This window comes from Bos taurus, chromosome 5 (genome assembly GCF_002263795.3).
Source record: "Bos taurus isolate L1 Dominette 01449 registration number 42190680 breed Hereford chromosome 5, ARS-UCD2.0, whole genome shotgun sequence".
Taxonomy (NCBI): domain Eukaryota; kingdom Metazoa; phylum Chordata; class Mammalia; order Artiodactyla; family Bovidae; genus Bos; species Bos taurus.
In genome coordinates this window covers 107505798-107525441 of record NC_037332.1, presented here as the reverse complement: position 1 = coordinate 107525441, position 19644 = coordinate 107505798, and the positions used below count along the sequence as shown (strand labels likewise).

General features: G+C 46.4%; 1 protein-coding gene across 3 annotated transcripts in view; it reads left to right on the top strand.

The window, feature by feature from the left end:
* The first annotated feature begins 16599 nt into the window (after nt 1-16599).
* Nucleotides 16600-19644, top strand: part of NINJ2 (ninjurin 2) — a 72355-nt gene continuing 69310 nt past the window's right edge. For 2 of the 3 annotated variants that reach the window (NM_001428269.1, NM_001101914.3), the window contains exon 1: nt 16617-16978. In NM_001428269.1, coding sequence (NP_001415198.1) covers nt 16946-16978 — 33 coding nt within the window. In that variant the 5' untranslated portion in view covers nt 16617-16945. Of the gene's footprint in view, nt 16979-19644 lie in introns of all 3 variants that reach the window. The other variant, XR_009494395.1, reaches the window with a different exon arrangement.

The following is a 19644-nucleotide window of genomic DNA, read 5'->3' as shown; positions in this document are numbered from 1 at the left end:
ATGAAGCAGGTATGGGTTCAATCCCTGGTCAGAGAATTAGATCCCACATGCCATGCCATGGGGTGTGGGCTAAAATAAGTGGGTTTTTTTAAAGATAAAATAAATAACAACAATAATATAAATAAATAAAAAATAAAGAAAAGTGGATGCCTACTAATTACCCACTAATTAGAAAAAGATTTTCTTGGAATTAAATTCTTTTTTTTTTTTTTAAAGGAATAGACTTTATTAATCTAGCTCTCAAACATTAGAGGCTAAAATTCAGCTGAACTCTAACAATCTATTTACAGAGTGCTGTCAACAGACCAGGCGGGGCTGGGCCGCTCTTCACCCGAGGCACAAAAGACGTTTATATACACCTGACCAAACCCTCAGTGACAGGATACCAGGTGGGAGGGCACCAGGTCAACAGAGAGACGGACAGACAGACACAGACAAAGGCCAAGATGGCCGAGCGGGCCCTCGGGCCTGGCTCAGTGCTTTTTACCTAAGACCTTATTTTAGGGGCTACTATGCAATGGAGAAGGCAATGCCACCCCACTCCAGTACTCTTGCCTGGAGAATCCCATGGATGGAGGAGCCTGGTGGGCTGCAGTCCATGGGGTCGAGGGGGGTCGGACACGACTGAGCGACTTCACTTTCACTTTTCACTTTCATGCATTGGAGAAGGAAATGGCAACCCACTCCAGTGTTCTTGCCTGGAGAATCCCAGGGATGGTGGAGCCTGGTGGGCTGCCATCTATGGGATCGCACAGAGTCAGACACGACTGAAGCGACTTAGCAGTAGCAGCAGCATGCAATATAATGAACAATGTCCAGGACAGTAGGTTTACAATAAATGCAGAATGTTTTCATAGGACTGTTTCCTATAACAAGTTTGGATTGGAGTTAAGATCGTTATATCAAAGTGAAGTGGTTATGGCATCAGACTGGTCTTTGATGAAGTTGTTGTTTAGTCGCTAAGTCATGTCCACATGCTTCTCAAATCTTCCAACCAGAGGACTTCCCTGGTGGTCCAGTGGCTAAGTCTCTGTGCTACCAATGCAGGGTGCTCAGGTTTGAACCCTGGTCAGGGAACTAGATCCCATGTGCCACAGCTAAGACCCAGTGCAGCCAAAAAGACAAAAAAAAAAAAAAAAAAGCTTCCACCCAGAAGCAGCACCTCTATTCACATTTTTCTAGCTAAGGTAAGTCATAGGATAATGCCTACCTGCTGAGAATGTGAGCAAGTATGGTCCCCCCTGCGCCTTGGAGGAAAGCCAGAATATTCAGGGACAGACTGATGATGAATATCCCCAGATCAAGCTTCCCCTCCATTCAGAGGCAGTCACTGCCATGAACTAGGGGCATATCTAGATCCTATTTATGTTTTTATTACAAATAAGCATTTATAAATAGTATAGCATCACTTTATGTATTTTACAAAACACTGGTTGAAGATATCACACCTTTATGTAGCCCTACAATTTTAAAAATCAACATTTTGCTTTCAGGATTTATTTCTGCTGAATCATATAGATCTGGCTTATTTATTTAATCTGCTGCATTGAATTCCATGTTATCACAGACTGGGATTTATTTATTCACTCCCTACACAGGAACACACTGTTTATAACTTTCTATAATTACTGGTAGGGTGTATTGCAAACATACTTGGGAGCATCCCCTGGCAGTCTTTCTCAGTTGGGTTTAACATGACAAATGTCAAAATGCAATCGCTATGTGTAATGAGTTAAGTTCTCTCTTAAGCATCCTGAATATTCACTGGAGGAACTGACGCTCAGGCTGAAGCTCCAATACTTTGGCTAACTGATGTGAAGAGCCGACTCACCGGAAAAGATCCTGATGCTGGGAAAGACTGAAGGCAGGAGAAGGGAACGACAGAGGATGAAATGGTTGGATGGCATCACTGATTCAATGGACACGAGTTTGAGCAAGTTCCAGGAGTTGGTGAAGGACAGGGAAACCTGGCGTGCTACAGTCCATGGTTTCAAAAAGAGTCCATACGATTCTCACAACTGAACGACAGCAGCTAAGTATCTAGAATGATATCAGATCAGTATAATACTTGGGAGAGTTGAGAAAAGTCACTTAAATAACTGTCTGTGCTCACCATGGCTCACAGGAAGAACCCAGTTTGGATTTCAACAGTTGCTAATAAAGGGAGGAGCAGCCAGGAAACACCTGAGGCAAAATTTAAGCATCCAGAGAAGCTCATCAGGATTAGGAGACTGAATAAAAAAACAAATGAACAAACAAGGAGACCAACCACCTGAGATTAAGGGACTGCAAGCCTTGCTCACACCCTGATCTTGTCAGACTCCACATTTGAAGTGTTATATCACCCTTCATCAAATCCTCTGGGGTTGAGACACAAAGCATGATACTGTCTATGTTCCATACATGCTGCTGCAAATGGCATTATTTCATTCTTTGTAGGGCTGAGTAATATTCCATTGTATGTAAGCACCACATCTTCTTTATCCACTCACCTGTAGATGACAGGTTGCTTCCATATCTTGGCTACTGTAACTAGTGCTACTATGAACACTCGGGTCCAAATTATAGTTGCTGTCTGGATTGATGCCCAGGAGTGGGATGGCTGGATCCTATGTCAACACTTGCTATTGTCAGACATCCTACTTTGGGCCAATCTCATGAGTGGGAAACAGCATCTCATTGTTTTTAGTGAGCATTTTTTAATAATTAGCAGTCGCATTTCTTTCTTTGTGCATCACTGTTCAAGGTCTTTGCCCATTTCTCTTTTGAGTGGTTTATGTTTTTCCTGTGGATTTGTAGTATTTGTTGTACATTTTGAATCTAATGATTCATCTGTTACTAAGTGGCATCTTGAGGCAATTCTAGTACATTCTCTGCCTACACATAACCCACCACCACTAAAGTAATTTATTTCATTTTTTTAAGTCATCTTCATCTCTAACATTTTATGTATCCATGTCATGACTTGATACAGATACATATATACACCCAAAGCTAAGTTATTTTAAACCAAGTTGCAGTTTTACTAAATACACAAATGCATTTTATATATATTCCTTCTATCCCTAAGCAACCTCTTTCCTCAACAGAGGACATATTCTAGATTTGCCTAAATTACAAAGAACTTTGGAATGGCCAGATCTGGACATGGCTGTGTTTGTTACAGTTATTGTTACCTGAAGATCAGCCAGTCCAAATTCCCTCTTCACAGAGGCTTTCTCTGCCCTACTGGACAACAGAACTGCTTAAAATGAGCTGCTGCTGCTGCTAAGTTGCCTCAGTCGTGTCCGACTCTGTGCGACCCCATAGACGGCAGCCCACCTGGCTCCCCCTTCCCTGGGATTCTCTAGGCAAGAACACTGGAGTGGGTTGCCATTTCCTTCTCCAATGCATGAAAGTGAAAAGTGAAAGTGAAGTCGCTCAGTCGTGTCCGACCCTCAGTGACCCCATGGACTGCAGCTTACCAGGCTCCTCCATCCATGGGACTTTCCAGGCAAGAGTACTGGAGTGACAGTCCTTTAAATGAAACTTGATTTGTGGTTACTCTCTAACAGACCAACAGAGCAGTCAACAGTGCCCTGTGCTCATGCATTGGCAATAGTATATTGCAAAGGGAACATTAGCTTAAAAGACATTTTAGAACAAATAATAGTGTGGTAAAACTATAGAGAGTGAAAAAGCTGGCTTGAAACTCAACATTGAAAAAAGATCATGGTCCCATAACTTCATGGCAAATAGATGGGAAACCATGGAAATAGGGACATATTTTATTTTATTGGGCTCCAAAGTACTGCAGACAGTGACTGCAGCCATGAAATTAAAAGATGATTGCTCCTTGAAAGAAAAGTTATGACAAACCTAGACAGTGTATTATAAAGCAGAGACATCTCTTTGCCAACAATGGTCTATACAGTCAAAGCTATGAGTTTTCCAGTAGTCGGGTATGGATATCAGAGTTGGACCATAAGGAAGGCTGAGTGCCAAAGAATTTATGCTTTTTAATCGTGGGGCTGGAAAAGACTCTTGAGAGTCCTTTGGACTGCAAGGAGATTAAACCAGTCAATCCTAAAGGATATAAACCCTGAATATTCATTAGAAGTACTGATGCTGAAGCTGAAGCTCCAATACTTTGTCCACCTGATGTGAACAGCCAACTCACTGGAAAAGACCTTGATGCTGGGAAGATTGAAAGCAAAAGAAGGGGGCGGCAAAAGATGAGATAGTTAAGATAGCATCACTGACTTAATGGTCACAGCTTTGAGCAAACTGCAGGAGATAGTGGAAGACAGAGGAAGCGAGCATGCCGCAGTCCATGGGGTTGCAAAGACTCGGACACGACTTGGTGACTGAACAACAACAACAAAATTATAGGATTAAGGAGAGTTTCAATTTTTCCTAAAACATCGTCATTATTAAAGTTGACTCTGTGCAGTCATATGTTAGGATTATGACGTTTTTACGGCATTTTTTGTCCTTTTCTCTAGTCTCCAAATATCCTGTAATAGACCTGTGTGTGTCAGTCACTCAGTCCTGTCTGACTCTGCGACCCCATGGACTGTAGCTCACCAGGCTCCTCTGTCCATGGGATTCTCCAGACAAGAATACTGGAGTGGGTTGCCATTCCATTCTCCAGGGTTCCTTCCCAACCCAGGGATCAAACCCAGATCTCCTGCATCGAAAGCAGATTCTTTAGTGTCTGAGCCTACAGCGTGGATACAGTAGACCTACATACTATAATATTAATTATTAAAAAATCATAATGAGAAACAAAACCAAAATGTGACCCACTGTGATTACAAGGATTCTTGGTTTCTCAAGTAGGTATTCACCTCAAGAGGAGGGAGAAATCAAAGGCAGAAAAGTCTAAGGGCCTTTCCCATTTGTACGTTTTTCAAAGTCAATTTGAAAGTGCTAGAAACCTGCAGGCTCACCCAGGATGGGGGCGGAAGTGGGCACATGCTATAACAGAAAGCGCGGAGAAAAAGCGCTGTGATGGAGGAGGGGGATCAGAACGGAGCGAGGGGGCCAGGCTCAGGGGGTCCGGGAGGAGTCTTTACCCCTGCCCGAGCAGGGCAGCAGGTACAGGGAAAGAGGGCCAGGAACCAACCCCCGCCTGTCCCACCTTCTTCGCTGTGACTGACCCAGGGCCATCCTCCTGGGGGACACCCTTAGGACATGGCATTTTGGGGTAAGAATACTTTGTTCTTATGTTGTATCTAAAGTCTAATGATGCTATTCCTCCCTAAGTCTTTTTTTAAGATTTTTCTTTAGCGGACCATTACAGTCTTTATTGAATTTGTTACGATACTGTTTTATGTCTGGTTCTTTGCCCTGAGCATGTGGGAACTTAGCTCCCCAACCAGGGACAGAACCTGCACCCCCCTGCATTGAAAGGCAAAGTCTTAACCACTGGACTGCCAGGGAAGTCCCCTCATTAAATTTCTTTGTGCCACACTGGGTTAAAAGGGCACCATGTCATCTAGAAAGATGCATTTTGACAGGTGGAAACTTAAAGCCAAACGAGGAAGGCTTTTTTCCTACCCCAATGCCCTCGGCTTCGGGAGGGGAGGGGTGACACCACCAGATATTGTTAACAAAGAAACTGGCCTCAGGCTGGTGTCCCTCACTCAGCTGCTCAGCCTCCCAAGATTCCACTGACCCCAGCAACAGACGTGATGACCTGTGTTCTCTCTCTCACACACCCCTAAGGCTGCACTGGGTGATCTTTCTTTCCCCTGAAATACACTGTCTTCCTTTAAACCACAGCTCACCAGCACACACACCCCACGTTGTAACATGTGAGAGGAAGTGTGTACAGTAACAGGCCTTACTTGCCACCCCACCTCCAGTTCCTAATCCCAGGGACCACAAATATGGTGGCAGTTTTCAATGAAGAGTTAAGGCCTCCAAAGCAATTCTAATTTGCAGTGACCTCTGCTTCGCTCTTAGAAATCCCCTGCTTTGGGAAAAGGCTGATTACACTGGTGGGGTAGCTCATATGAGCTCCATGTTACCTCTGTGGCTACTGAGACTCAGACTGAATTCCCCAGAGTCTGGAATGGTATATGGTGAGATTTTTAATATGAGCTTCAGAACTGGTTCTTTTTACATGTATCTCCGTGATTGCCAGCGGTGGGAGGGTGAGTGCGCACCCCCTAGAGGGATATGTGTGTGTGTGTGTGTGTGTGTGTGTGTGTGTAAGGGGAATGCTGAAATCATATTCAATACAATAATTTAATGAGTGCTTGGAAAACAAACCCTACTGACTTCCTTTGCAAACTGTAGAAAATAAAGTCTGATAGAACTCTTCTTGGCTCGCGGGGACGTGCAAAGACATCTTCCTTACTATGGAGGGCATCCAGAGCAGAGACAGTGAGGTGTTCGTGGTTTGTTTATCAGATGAGGGGGTAGGTGCCATCTCCACTGGCCACGTGGTCCTGCTCTGGCTCACTCACACTTTGTATTTCACAGCATCTTGCAATGGAATTGTTCTCAGTATTGTGTCATCTGGAACTATTGCCTACCAATAGCCATTATTTTTCTCCTACATCTAATGCCACCATCTATGGTCTGAATGTCTGTGTCCCCTACCAGACTCACAGGCTGAAATCACTGTAACCCCCAAAGGGGGTACCAGTAGGTGGAGTCTTGGCAGGTGATTAGTGCATGAAGATGGAGGCCTACTGGGTGGGATCAGTGCTCTTACAAAAGAACACTGAGCCTTCCCTGGTGATCCAATGGTTAAGAATCTGCCTTGTGAGGCAGGGGACAGAGGTTCGATTCCTGGTCTGGGAACTAGATCCCAAATACCTCGGAGCAACTAGAGAGCCTGCACACCAGTGAAAGGTCCTGCACGATGCAACAAAGATCCCGAATGTGGCAACTAAGACCCAACACAGCCAGAAATAAACAAAAAAAGCACACAGGCCCCTGGCCCTTCCACCACGTGAGGTTACGAAGCAAGGTCTCTGCACCCTGGAAGCCCACCCTCACCCGACCACTCTGGTGCCCTGATCTCAGACCTGCAGCCGCCAGAACACAGAGCAACAAATTTCCGTTGTTCATAAGCTACCCGGTCTGTGGTATTTTCTTACAGCAGCCGGAACGGACTCAGACAAAACAGACTCAGGAAAAAGGTACTGGTGGTATAAAAACAGAAAGAATACAAGGTTTTACATATAGTATGTTCTCAATTTTATGAAAAAAATTTTTTTTACAAATTTATAAGTTAGTATGAGAAGCAGTATGCTGTAGTTGGAGAAAGCACGGGCCTGCAGTCAGAAGGTCTCTGCTGCTTACCAGCTGCATAAACGCTCTGCTCCCCTGTTGTCTTATCTGCAACATGGGCAGTGTGGGGAAAGAGCTACATTTATTTCAGGAAAGTTGAATTAAATCAGAACTAATTTAAGTAAAACACTTTGAGGATAGAAAGCACTCAGTAACTGATCTTGTTATTATTCTGAGGAGGGACTAGACAGAGCCAGATTCATGAGCATACAACTGGGGCCACACAACGCCTGGTACCTGGCAAGCATTCTGAACTTGGTTTAAAGCTGGGCTGCGGCCATCTTAAAATGCATAATAATGTTTTAACAAGGAGCTCCACATTTTCACATTAGGACTTGCAAATTACATCACTGGTTCTGAGAAAATACATACACACACACACACACGCGGAAAAGACTGAAAAGGAATACATCAAAATCTTAACAGTTTATCTTTGGGTTATTTTAAAGGTGATTTCTATTTCATTACTTATTCTTCTGTAGAGTCTACATTTTCCATTTTGAATATATATTACTTTGTTTCCGAGGGAGAAAAAGTGAACACATGTTCTTTTATAAAACAGTTCTCCCCATTTTGCAGATGAGTGAAACCAAGGTAGCAGATAGATAGGAAATGACTCACACCAGAGCACATTAAGACAAGGATGGGGGAAGCGCACCCCTTCTGGTCCTGCTCCCCTCACAATGGTCTGAGTTACCCAGCGTTTCCAGCATGAATGTCTCTGGGCGTCTGACCTGGTCTGGGGAACCAGCTCCACACTCTGCAGAGGGAGCCCCAGATCCCTGGCCTGTGAGCATGAGCACAGGCTGACTGCTTTCAGAGCTTTGAAAGCAGATGCCACGGTTTTGCTCCCAGAGGGCTCCCAGCCGAGTTGTGCATGAGGTGGCTGTGCACACTCTAGATGCTGTGAGAAGAGCAGGTAGGACCTGGTTGAGCAACTGAGGGGCTTCCCTGGGGGTCCAGTGGCTAAAACTCTGTGCTCCCAATGCAGGGGCCCCAGGTTCCAGCCCTGGGTAGGGAACTAGATCCCACATGTCACATGCCACAGTGAATATGGAGATCCCGCATGCCACAACCAAGACCAGTGCAGCCAAATAAATAATTTTAAAAAAATGAAAAAGAGCAACTGAGAGCACTGAGCAGTCTTTTCAGTCAGGTTCTTCACACAGAAAATATAAAGGCTCCTCTGAACCTCCCTCCCCACCCCGAAGGTGTCCAGAGGTGAGCAGTATGAAGGAGCAGGGGGTGTGAACACAAGGGATAATCCCACTGTGTTCCCCACAGTTCACAGTATTAAACATCTCTAACAAAATCCCACCAAGATGGTTTCTTTATTTCACGCTCACAAAAGCCCAGCCTCCCCTGTGCTCTGATTTTCCCTCCTGCACTTTCTCTTCCCCTCCTGTGTCTCTTGGCAAGCATCCAAATCAGAATTTTTGGTGCTCTTCCCCACCCCGGCCCCAAGAATGCCTCTTGAAGGTCCTCACAGTTCATTCCTACTTCACCCAACCCTTCCTCCTCCAAGAACCAAGCCTGCTCTCAACAGCCCCCTGAATCTCCACAGACTAGCAATCTTTACGAACCATTAGAACTCATCTCCAAAAAAAAAAAAAAAAAAGAACTCATCTCTGGTAGAATTTTCTAGGCTCAGACTCGAGGCTCTGGGCTGAGATCAAGAGAATAAAGGAAAGACTCGGGGGAGCTCAACAGCCAGGCTCACGCTGGTGAGAGTCACATGAAAATTAACATTAGCTCCATTATGGAGTCCTTCTCACACCATCCAGGCAGGTAGTTGGCTTTACACCCATGATCTGACTTAGTTTAATCCTCACCATGATCTTGATAAATTAGGTACTAAGGCCCCCCTTCTTACCAGATGAAAGAGGCAAAGTAACATGTTCAAAACACAGGTAGTCAAAACCCACAGAACATGCAACACCAACGCGGAACCCAATTTCACACCTCAGACGTTGGTGATCATGACATGTGACATAGGTTCATTGTTTGTAAAAAATGCACCCGAACAGCAGGGATGTGACAATGGGGTAGACTGTGCTCTGTGTGTGTGTGTGGGCGAGGGGCGGGGAGGTCTATGGGGACTCTCCAAACTGTGCACTCAATTATGCTGTGAACCTAAAGATGCTCTAAAAAACAAAGTCTATTAAACACAGACAGACACAACTAGTAAGGACCAGGAGTTAAAAGTAGGTCTGTCTCCTGCTGTATAGCACACGGAACTCTGCTCAACGGTATGTGGCAGCCTGGATGGGAGGGGAGTTGGGGGAGAATGGATACCTGTATATGTATGGCTGAGTCCCTTCACTATTCATCTGAAACCATCATGGCATTGTTTGCTAATCAGTTATACCTCATTACAAAATAAAAAGTTTAAAAAAAAAAAGCAACAAAAGAAAACTAGGTCTGTCTCCTTAGGTGATGGTGAGATACTGTCTTCAAAAACTCGTTGAGCTACATTGCACAGGCAGAAATAATGACAGTGTGTGTGCGTGTGACATCCTATTATAGATCACATTGGTATGTCTGTGTGCATGTTAAGTAGTCACCACGGAGAAAAGAGAAAGAACTGGAAAAGAGAAATCTTAAACTGAGTCCTGCCTCCATCAGGAAAGTAGAGTGATCCTGGGTTGGTCACTCTGATTTTGATTTCTCCATCTGTAAATTGCAACTGGGTCGTTGGGAGGCTCAAGTGAAATAAAGTGTGTACAGAGTACTCTGAAATCATAAGCAACTCTCCCCATATTGGTGCCCCCACATACACACCCATATATACCCACGCACACTCACATGTTCACATCCATGTGACTGAGGGGTAACCAGGAACCTCTGCTTCCACCTTCCCCACTGAGCTGCTGGCCACCTGTAACACGGAGTGGCTGGACTGGCACTTCCACCTCAGTCTGTGAGCTCTGACCTCCAATCTACTCACAACCCCAAGTAGTACCGTTTGAGCCCCCGCCCCTGCCCTTCCCGCTGGTCTCGGGGCCCTGTGTGCAGCCCTTGCACCCTCACCCCTGCTCCCTTGTGGCACCTGCTGGCCTCACCCTCCCCACACCCTACCCAAGTCCTGGTATGACAGTAACATGCAGATGTCACTGTCTGGGGACACTGTCAGCAACGAGGCCCTGTGGACCAGTATCCCACCTGCTGCTGGGGTAAGCAGTCATAATTTTGACTGTGCTTTTACAATCGCCTTCTTCCCCTTATCTCTCTCTCTCTTTTTTTGTCCTATTGTGTCATTTCAAGACTTGAAAAACCCCACGTGATCCTGTGTGACTTGTGATGACACAGCCCCAACATACCCAGAGGTGCTTAGAGGCGTATAAACCACGCTACCTGCCTGGAATTCGAGTGGTTCCCAGGAGGCACCTTAGGGATAACTTGAGAAACAGACGGTGGGTCAGCAGGGACAGGAGTGATGTGATCCTAGGGTCCCACCAGCTTCCCTTTAAGCTGCTTGACAGTAATGTCTCTATAAGCTTTCATTTAAGAAAAGATCCCCTTGCTCTGAAGAGTCTGAAGTCTCTCTCTCCTATGACTAAGAAGAGATGAGCTATTCTCACCCCTGAGCCACCAAAAGAGTGCCAGGAGCCTTTTCATCACAGAGGTGAGAGGTGTTTTGTGCCAGTGCAAGGAGAACCAGGTATTAATCATTCACGGAGCTCTGAGTCACAGTTAAAATCCCCGTACTCTGAATGCAAAAGAACAAAGGGGAATTTTACTGACCACAACCAAGAGCACCCCAGGCCTCCTGGGGCATTCCTGCGAGACCTGCGTGCCCTGGGTTCCTACTCATGTCAAATCAGCCTTCACCTAATGAACATCCATTGTGAGATGCGTGTCCAGGATGGGAATGTTTAATAGCAGTGGCCACTGCTCAGTAATGCTTTGAATATGTGAATTTTGCTTCAGAAGCTCCTGGCTGTTGTGCAATATGGTAGTTACCAGCTACTTAAATGTAAGTGCATTAAAATTAAACAAAATTTAAAATTCAGACTCTCAGTCACACTAGTCACATTTCATGTATATTTCATATTTCGAGTCATATTTCAGTCCCTACATGTGGCTAATGGCTGCTTTCACCAAACTCTGAAGGTGGAAATGCTCTGTTGGATGGTGCCAGAGCAACCCGACCTCATTCTTAATGACCCCTTTGGCCAGCTGGGCTCCTCATCAGTCCCTGCACTGGTGTGTGCCTGCTCAATTGTTCAGTTGTGTCCAACTCCTTGTGACCCCATGGACTGTAGCCCACCAGGTTTGTCTGTCCATGGGATTCTCCAGGCAAGAATACTGGAGTGGGTTGCAATTTCCTTCTCCAGGGGGATCTTCCCAACCCAGAGATTGAAACTAGGTCTCTTATATCTCCAGCATTTGGCAGGCAGATTCTTTACCACTGAGCCACTGGGGAAGCCCTTAGAGATTCTTCTACTAAAATTCAGACTTGGATCTGAGATCATATACTGTTACACAGGAAGTGTTCGATATAAACACACTTTAGAAACAGAATTTAAGAGCTTTAGGGATGTTGCTGCTGCTGCTAAGTCACTTCAGTCGTGTCCGACTCTGTGCGACCCCATAGACATCAGCCCACTAGGCTCCTCTGTCCCTGGGATTCTCCAGGCAAGAATACTGGAGTGGGTTGCCATTTCCTTCTCCAATGCATGAAAGTGAAAAGTGAAAGTGAAATCGCTCAGTCGTGCCTGACTCTCAGTGACCCCATGGACTGCAGCCCACCAGGCTCCTCTGTCCATGGGATTTTCCAGGCAAGAGTACTGGAGTGGGTCGCCGTTGCCTTAGAGATGTTAGGAATCCTCTTTTGTGACAGCATTACTTTTCACGAAGGAGAATGTAAGATCCAGAGAGGTTCAGTGATGTGCCTGAGAACACACAGTGACTCAGCACACACGATCCCAGGTCACCCAGTTTTCACCCAGGGTTTGTCTCACCAACTCAGCATTAAGGGGTCTCCTCACTGCAGGACCCAATAGCTCTCTGTGCTTCCTACACGGCAAGATAGCCCTAGGGTCTCACTGTGGGCCTCCTACTCCATGACCACTTTCTGAGTTGCTCTGAGTGTTTACTTACATATAAGTTCAAGCACATTAAAAAAAAAAAATACACACTTTCCAAGAGACAGTTTCCCTAAAAATGTCCCATGGGCTTCCCACTGCAGAAGTTACCCTGGCAGTAAAGAGAAACAGACTGAACAGCCTCCGTGTAGGTACAGTTTCACTATTACAAGCAAAGGTCAGAAGCACTCTTCACTATAACTTAACTTGCCATGCGTGTCTCACAAGGGCATGTATTTTTATTTGATATCATATTATCTTTCCAGGGCTTCCCCAGTGACTCAAATGGTAAAAAAAAAAAATTTGCCTGCAATGCGGGAGATCCAGGTTCAATCCCTGGGTGGGGAGGATCTCCTGGAGAAGGGAACAGTTATCCACTCTGGTATTCTTGCCTGGAGAATTTCCTGGACAGAGGAGCCTGGTGGGCTACAGTCCATGGGGTCGGGAAGAGTCAGACATGACTGAGGGACTAGCACTTCCACATCTTTGCAGTAGGGGCTCAGCTGTCACTTCTCCAGTGGGACTAAGACTTGAAAGACCTGGTCTGGCATAAAAAACAAACTTAGAGTAACCAAGGGGGATGGCCGGCGGGGGGGAAGGAGAGAGAAATGAGGAGTTTAGATTTAATATATACAGGCTACTATATAAAAATAGATAAACAATAAGGACCTACTGTTTAGCGCAGGGAACTATATTCAACATCTTGTAATGACCTATAATGGGAAAGAATCTGAAATAGAATACATGCGTTCGATATCTTGTGATAACCCATAATGGAAAAGAATCTGAAAAGGAATGGATATACGTATAGTATAACCGAGTCACTTTCCTGTACCCCTGAAGCTAACACAACACTGTAAATTAGTTATGTTTCAATATTCTTAAGGTTATAGAAAATAAATAAATTTTTCTTAAAAAAAAAAAAAAGACATGGTCTGGGAACTTGGACCTAGCTGTGATAGTGAAGACTCTAGATCCTCTTTCTGTTTAGAAACAGAAGTCAGCAGATTATACAACCCGAGGGACCCAACCAGGTCCACTCTCTGTTTTTGTAAATAAAGTTTTATTGGAACATGGCAATAGTTCTTCATTTACATATTGTCTATGGCTGCTTTCAGGCTGCAATAGCAGAGCTGAGACAGATGTACTAGATGTAACAGAAACTGGAGGGCCTATAAGGGTAAAAAATATTTGTTCTCTGTCCCTTCTATCACTTTACAGAAAAAGTTTGCTGAGCCCTGGTCCAGTCAGAAGAGATAAACCATCTCCCAAATCCTGCTTGCTATTTACTTCCAAACGATGCTTATGAGGTGGGGAAAGTCCAAATCCAAGAAGATCTTGCCAAACCGAAACCATTATTGTAGCCAATTACAGCTGTTTCCTTTTAAAACCAATGTGCTTTTAATAGGGGTTTGGAGGGAAAATATCTTCAGGTGCTTTTCTCTTTTGCATTTTTTTGTTCTGATTTCCCCTCTATTTAGCCAGTTGTGTCATATTGTCTAAAGGATGACTGAGGTTGTTACAAACAGAACTGCAAGGAAAAAAGTAATAATTGATATTTTGCTTCTTACATTCAAAATAAGGTTTTCCATTGAGACTATATTTTTGATAGCCAGGTTTTGTTGAGAATAAGGATTTTTAAAAAATATTAATTTATTTGGCTGCATTGGGTCTTTCTAGGTCGGGGTAGTAGTAAAGAATCTGCCTGCCAATATAGGAGCCCCAGGAGATATGGTTTCAGTCCCTGGGTGGGGAAGATCCCTGGGAGGAGGGAGTGGCAACCCACTCCAGAATTCTTGCCTGGAAAATTCCATGGACAGAGGAGCCTGGCGGGCTACAGTCCATGGGGTCGAAAAGAGTCGGACATGACTGACTGAACACACGTACAACATTAGGGCTTAGTTGTGGCATGCGGGCTCAGTGGTTGCCCCATGGCATATGGAATTTAGTTCCCTGACCAGGGATGGAACCCATGTCCCCCAAGAATGAGGATCGTCTAAATGTCTTTATTTCCTTTTTGAATTATTATCAAGGTGTTCCACATAAGGCAAGTCCCAATCAAACAGAAAGAGAAAGAAGAGAAAGCCCCCCTTCTCTGACCCAAAGTTATGTGGGTTATGGGAAGAAGGGAAGCAGAGAAAGAGAAGGCAGGTGTTCAGATGTGAGTCCCAATTTCCCCTCTCTGAGCTGAAATCATGGGTGGGAGCATGACTCTGAATCCAGATCTCCTGGGTTCAAATCTTGGTTCGACCCTGGGCAGCATAACCTCTTTGTGCTTCTGTTTCCTTGTATGTGAAACGGCTTGTGGTATCACCTGCCCTGCTGCTGCTGCTGCTGCTAAGTCGCTTCAGTCATGTCTGACTCTGTGCGACCCATAGACGGCAGCCCACCAGGCTCCTCTGTCCATGGGATTCTCCAGGCAAGAACACTGGAGTGGGCTGCCATTTCCTCCTCCAATGCATGAAAGTGAAAAGTCAAAGTGAAGTCGTTCAGTCGTGTCCGACTCCTAGTGACCCCATGGACTGCAGCCTACCAGGCTCCTCTGTCCATGGGATTTTCCAGGCAAGAGTACTGGAGTAGGGTGCCATTGCCTTCTCCGATCACCTGCCCTGAAGAACTGTAATGAGAACCGAGTGACTGCGTGAGTGCTAAAGTGCTTAGAATAGTGTTGGTCACTTAGTGGCATTGTAGTGGAGATGTGGGGGGTGGATGTTGCTGTAGATTTTGGAAGGAAGGCTCAGCAGATGGTGGACTCTGTCTCTCACTCTCACTTTGGGGTCTGGAAGGAAGTCACCCTAAACTGCCCCCGCACCAACCTGGAGCAGTTCTGTCAAAGCAAATTCTTCACCAGAAGTGGGGATGGGCCTGGCCTTCATCAGAAACTCAGGACCAAGAGCCAGGTGTCTGGTAGGAGGGTTTCCAGAGGGAACCATCTTGGCGGGTGGGGAGAGGGGTGAGGAGACCACTGATCTGAGACTACCCGGAGAGGAGCTCGTGGGAGTCATAGCAAGTCTCAGGTGGTCCAGTCACCACCAGAGTCCAGATGGGGAGACTGAGCAAGGGAGCCCCTGGGGTCCTTAAGAGCAAAGAGAGAAGGACCAGGAGGTACTCTGGCCACAGACACCAGCCACCAAGGCTGTTCAGCAGGAGCCAGGAGCAGAGTCGGGCTCTGCCTAGCAGCTCCAGTGTAGAAACTAGCAGAGATGGACAGGCCATCACCCCTCTGCCAACAAGCATACAGAAACCACACCCCTCTCCTGTGGGGGACGGGAGTGGAAACTGGAAAGACTGTGCATTCTCTTTTTTAAAATAGTTATTTATGTGGTTGTGCCAGGTCTCAGTTGTGGCAGGCAGACTCAATTGCAGCAGGTGGGATCTAGGTCCCTGACCAGGGATCGAACCTGAGCCCTTTGCATTGGGAACGCGGAGTCTTAGCTAGTGGACCACGAAGGAAGTCCCAAGACTGTGTATTCTATCTCGGCTGGACTGTTTGCTATTTAAATTAAATGCAAGTGTGTCTGTTAGATTAGGTGGAAATACAGCCCTCATCCCACAGTCCACCCTTCCTCACAGCACCTGTCCAGCAGGAAGGGGACTTATAAACACATTATATCACTTCATACAAGCAGAGAAATTGCCCTTTTACTGCTGTGTTTGAGGGCAGTGGGAGTACACTTGTGACTCTCCCCTTCTCCCCCAACCATTAAACTGGGTTATACATTTCACAGGGCCTCTCACGCCCACACACGCACAAGCTGGTGTCTAAAACCAGCTTTGGGAACAAACCAGAGGCGTTTCTGGCTCTAAGGTAAACAAGAGGAAGAAAATCTTTCCAAAAAAAGACTCATTCCTGGTAGCTTTATTTTAAAAACAGGGGAAATGCAACTCCTTGCATAAACAGAATTTAAAAGTACAACTTCTTCCTCCTCTCTTTCTAACTAATCAAGGGAGAAAATGACAAATGAACTGTCCATACAAATGTATTGTTCACACACTTAGTAGAGTAAGGCTTATGCTTCGGGCCTATTAGGTAAATGACAATTTTTTTAACTTTTCAGGGCAGAGGAAACTAAGGAAAGCGGAAATCCCTGAGCCTTAATCTTGGAAATAAGCTGGAGGCCCCCCGGCCTGGGTGACTGGGGACCATATTTGGCTCCACCAGCAGGAAGCCAGATGGTGTCTTCAGGCTGTTTCTCAATTTCCGGGATAAACCCACAGGATTTCTCTGCCAGGAGTAACACTCTTGCTAAAAGCAGGATGAGTGACCTCAGATAGCTCCTCTGGGGCATTGGAGCCACTGGGGTCAACGGTGCTGTCGCCACCGACTCAAAAGGCCACCTGCCAACGTGCCACATGCCACTGCCAGGAGCGTAAACACACACACACACGTGTATGCACATGTATACTCCCCAGGGGCCGAGGCCAGCACAGCATCCCACATCAGACGGGTGGACAGCATGTCTGTCCCGCCACTGGGAGGTCTCTCCCACCCAGAGGAAACGGCAGAGACCAGACGGCAGGGCCTGGAGCCCACGCAGTCTGACCAGCGCCCGGCGGGTGAGAGCAGCAGGATGGAACCAGAAAGAGGGATCGTCAACCCTCAGGTAAGGCCTCCTGGGACAGAGGGGAGAGGCGCCGGGGGCAGAGGAGGATGCTGAGGAGCAAGGATGAACATTCTGGTACTGGATACTCTCCCCTCGCTCCAGTTTATCCCTTTTCTCCCCATCTCCCTGCCGGACTCTCAGCTTGTTCTGAAATGTGTGAGAAAGGGACTGTTTGAATCCCTCTTGGGCTCCGCTTCCTCGTGTCAGTCAAAGTTAATTATGCTGCTTTTACCAGAAGACAATTGCACATCCCTCCCAGCACTTTTCCCCAAACCCCATAGCTTCTGTGAGGGCTGCGGGCAGTTCCGCTCCAGAGAAGAGGAAAGAGAGGAGTTTGGGTTTAGGGAGGGGGCAGCTGGCCAGCTCTGCATAGCACAGGTTGGAAGAAACTGGAGCCGTTCCCCCATCTCCGGATAAAGCTCTCCAGTGAGGGACAGAGTGTCTTCTTCCAACAGTGCAAGATCAGGAGGAGGTGGATACCTGAGGCCCTTCCTAGGGGGATGGGCGTGGGGGGCGTCAGTAAGTCCAGTCCAGTGCCGCAGGAGGAGGCAGAGGGGATCCCGACGAGGAGGGTCAGGTTGCTAGGACTTGTACTTTCTGACTCTATTACTGAGCAGAGTCGGACAATAGACGTTGGATGAGGACTTTTCAGCGTCCAACAACTGAAGGATGGAGGAGTCTGGAGATCAGGAATTTGTGATCATGGGATCTGTTCTTAGAGCAAAATCTTAAGCAGCACCCCAGTACGTGCTTCACATTGAAGCAGAGCTGTAGTGTATGTTGGGCCAGGTTGGGGGGCTCTGCCTTGGTTCCTCCACTCCTGGGACAAAACCACGGAGGTCCTAGAATTGCCTGGAAAGCTGTGTCCAAACCGCTGATGTGGTAGCATCTCGTCTCTGTGTCTTCTTCCTTGTCATCCATCCAGATGTGGTCCCGTCTCGGGGGTGCTGGTCCCTCCGCCAGTAAGGCTCTTGCCCTCGACTGGTTCCCTGACACATGCAGGTCTCAGCTCAAATGTCACTGTGTTGGGGGGACCTTCCCTCCTCCCTCTCAGGAGGAACCTCCCCTGATTTGTCCTCGCGTGTGCGTGTTTAGACGCTCAGTCCTATCTGACTCTTTGCGACCCCGTGGACTGCAGCCTGGAAGGCTCCTCTGTCCATGGGATTCTCCAGGCAGAATACTGGAGTGGTTGCCATTCCCTTCTCCAGGGGATCTTCTAGACACAGGGATTGAACCCAGGTCTCCTTGCATTGCAGGCAGATTCTTTACCATCTAAGCCACCAGGGAAGCAGTTACACTGCCTGTTTATTGCTTACTCAACCTAATCACTCTCATTAGGATGTGAAGTCCAGGCCAGCAGGACCTCCTGTTTATTCACTGCTGGATCCCTAGTGCCCAGGGCTGTACTGGGTACGCAGCCTGTGCTCAGAAAATACCTGTTAAATAGTCTACGGCCATACAACTCTGAACACGCCCCATCCCATCTGATCTCAGAAGCTAAGCAGGGTTGGGTTTGGTTAGTACTTGGATAGGAGAAAATACCTGTTAAATGAACCATGAGTTAGAGGGGATCAACTTTAAGGTCATAAAAGACTCAGGGCTCCAACCCAGATCTCTGACCCAGGGGTGTGCCCTCTTGTACTTCATCTGGTTCTTGCCTCCACTGGATCCTAAGTAGCTGAGGAAGCAGTACTGCTCATTTTCAGTCTCTGAAGAACGAATTTCTTATGTGCAACTGGGCTAAGCTATCCTAAATTACAGGCTAAGGACTCCGCACTTGGGAGAGAGGGGGATAGGGCTACGGGGGAGGCAGGGTCAGCCAGACCCTGACAAATGTCTCCGCCTCTTGCAGGTGACTGACACAGGGGTGCCCTTCTTTCCCTCTCTTAATACACTCTTTTATTCTGGAATCTTAGTCACACTTCCCTCTGGTCATCTTTGTTTATTTGGTTGGTCAGAAGGCTATCCATTAGTTTCCACAAATTCCTGACTGGCTTCTGGGTCACATTAAGTCTTGGATCTTTTAGGAAGCTGCAGTCATCTGAGGTGGCAGGCAGTGGTTAAGGACAGGTGGGGCCTCTGTCAACTGGTAGCAGGATTCCACCCTCTCCTCCCGTGCGGCTACCGCATGGGATCTAGAGGAGCGATGTGTATAAAGACCACAGCATGTCATGTACTGAGTAAACATTTCTTTCTCTGTCTGAGGATGGTTTTCCGGGGGTAGTTAAGCTCTGTTGACTGTAGATCAGCGTCTTATCCATCCATCCAACTGGTGTCTTCTGATCAATGGCCATATACTGAGCTCCCTGCTTTCAAGGTATGGAAAATTCCTCTTATTTCATGAGGTCAGTATAGTGGATTCAATTTCTCCATGAGCTAAATGTTGCTCCAAGACTAATTCTTAAATGTGTAGATGTGTTATTTATTCCAAGAAGGACAGATAGAATGTGAATGACTTACTGTTTTCCAGCCTGATCCCTCCAGTCCAAATTATGATGACATAGTATTTAAACCAGGGCGACTTTTTTTTTTTTTATACCATTTTACTTTTTATTTTTTAAATATTTATTCATGTATTTATTTGGCTGCATTGGGTCTTAGTTGTGGCACGTGGGATCTTTCACTGCAGCACGTGGACTTTAGGAGCTGTGGTGTGTGGTGTTAGT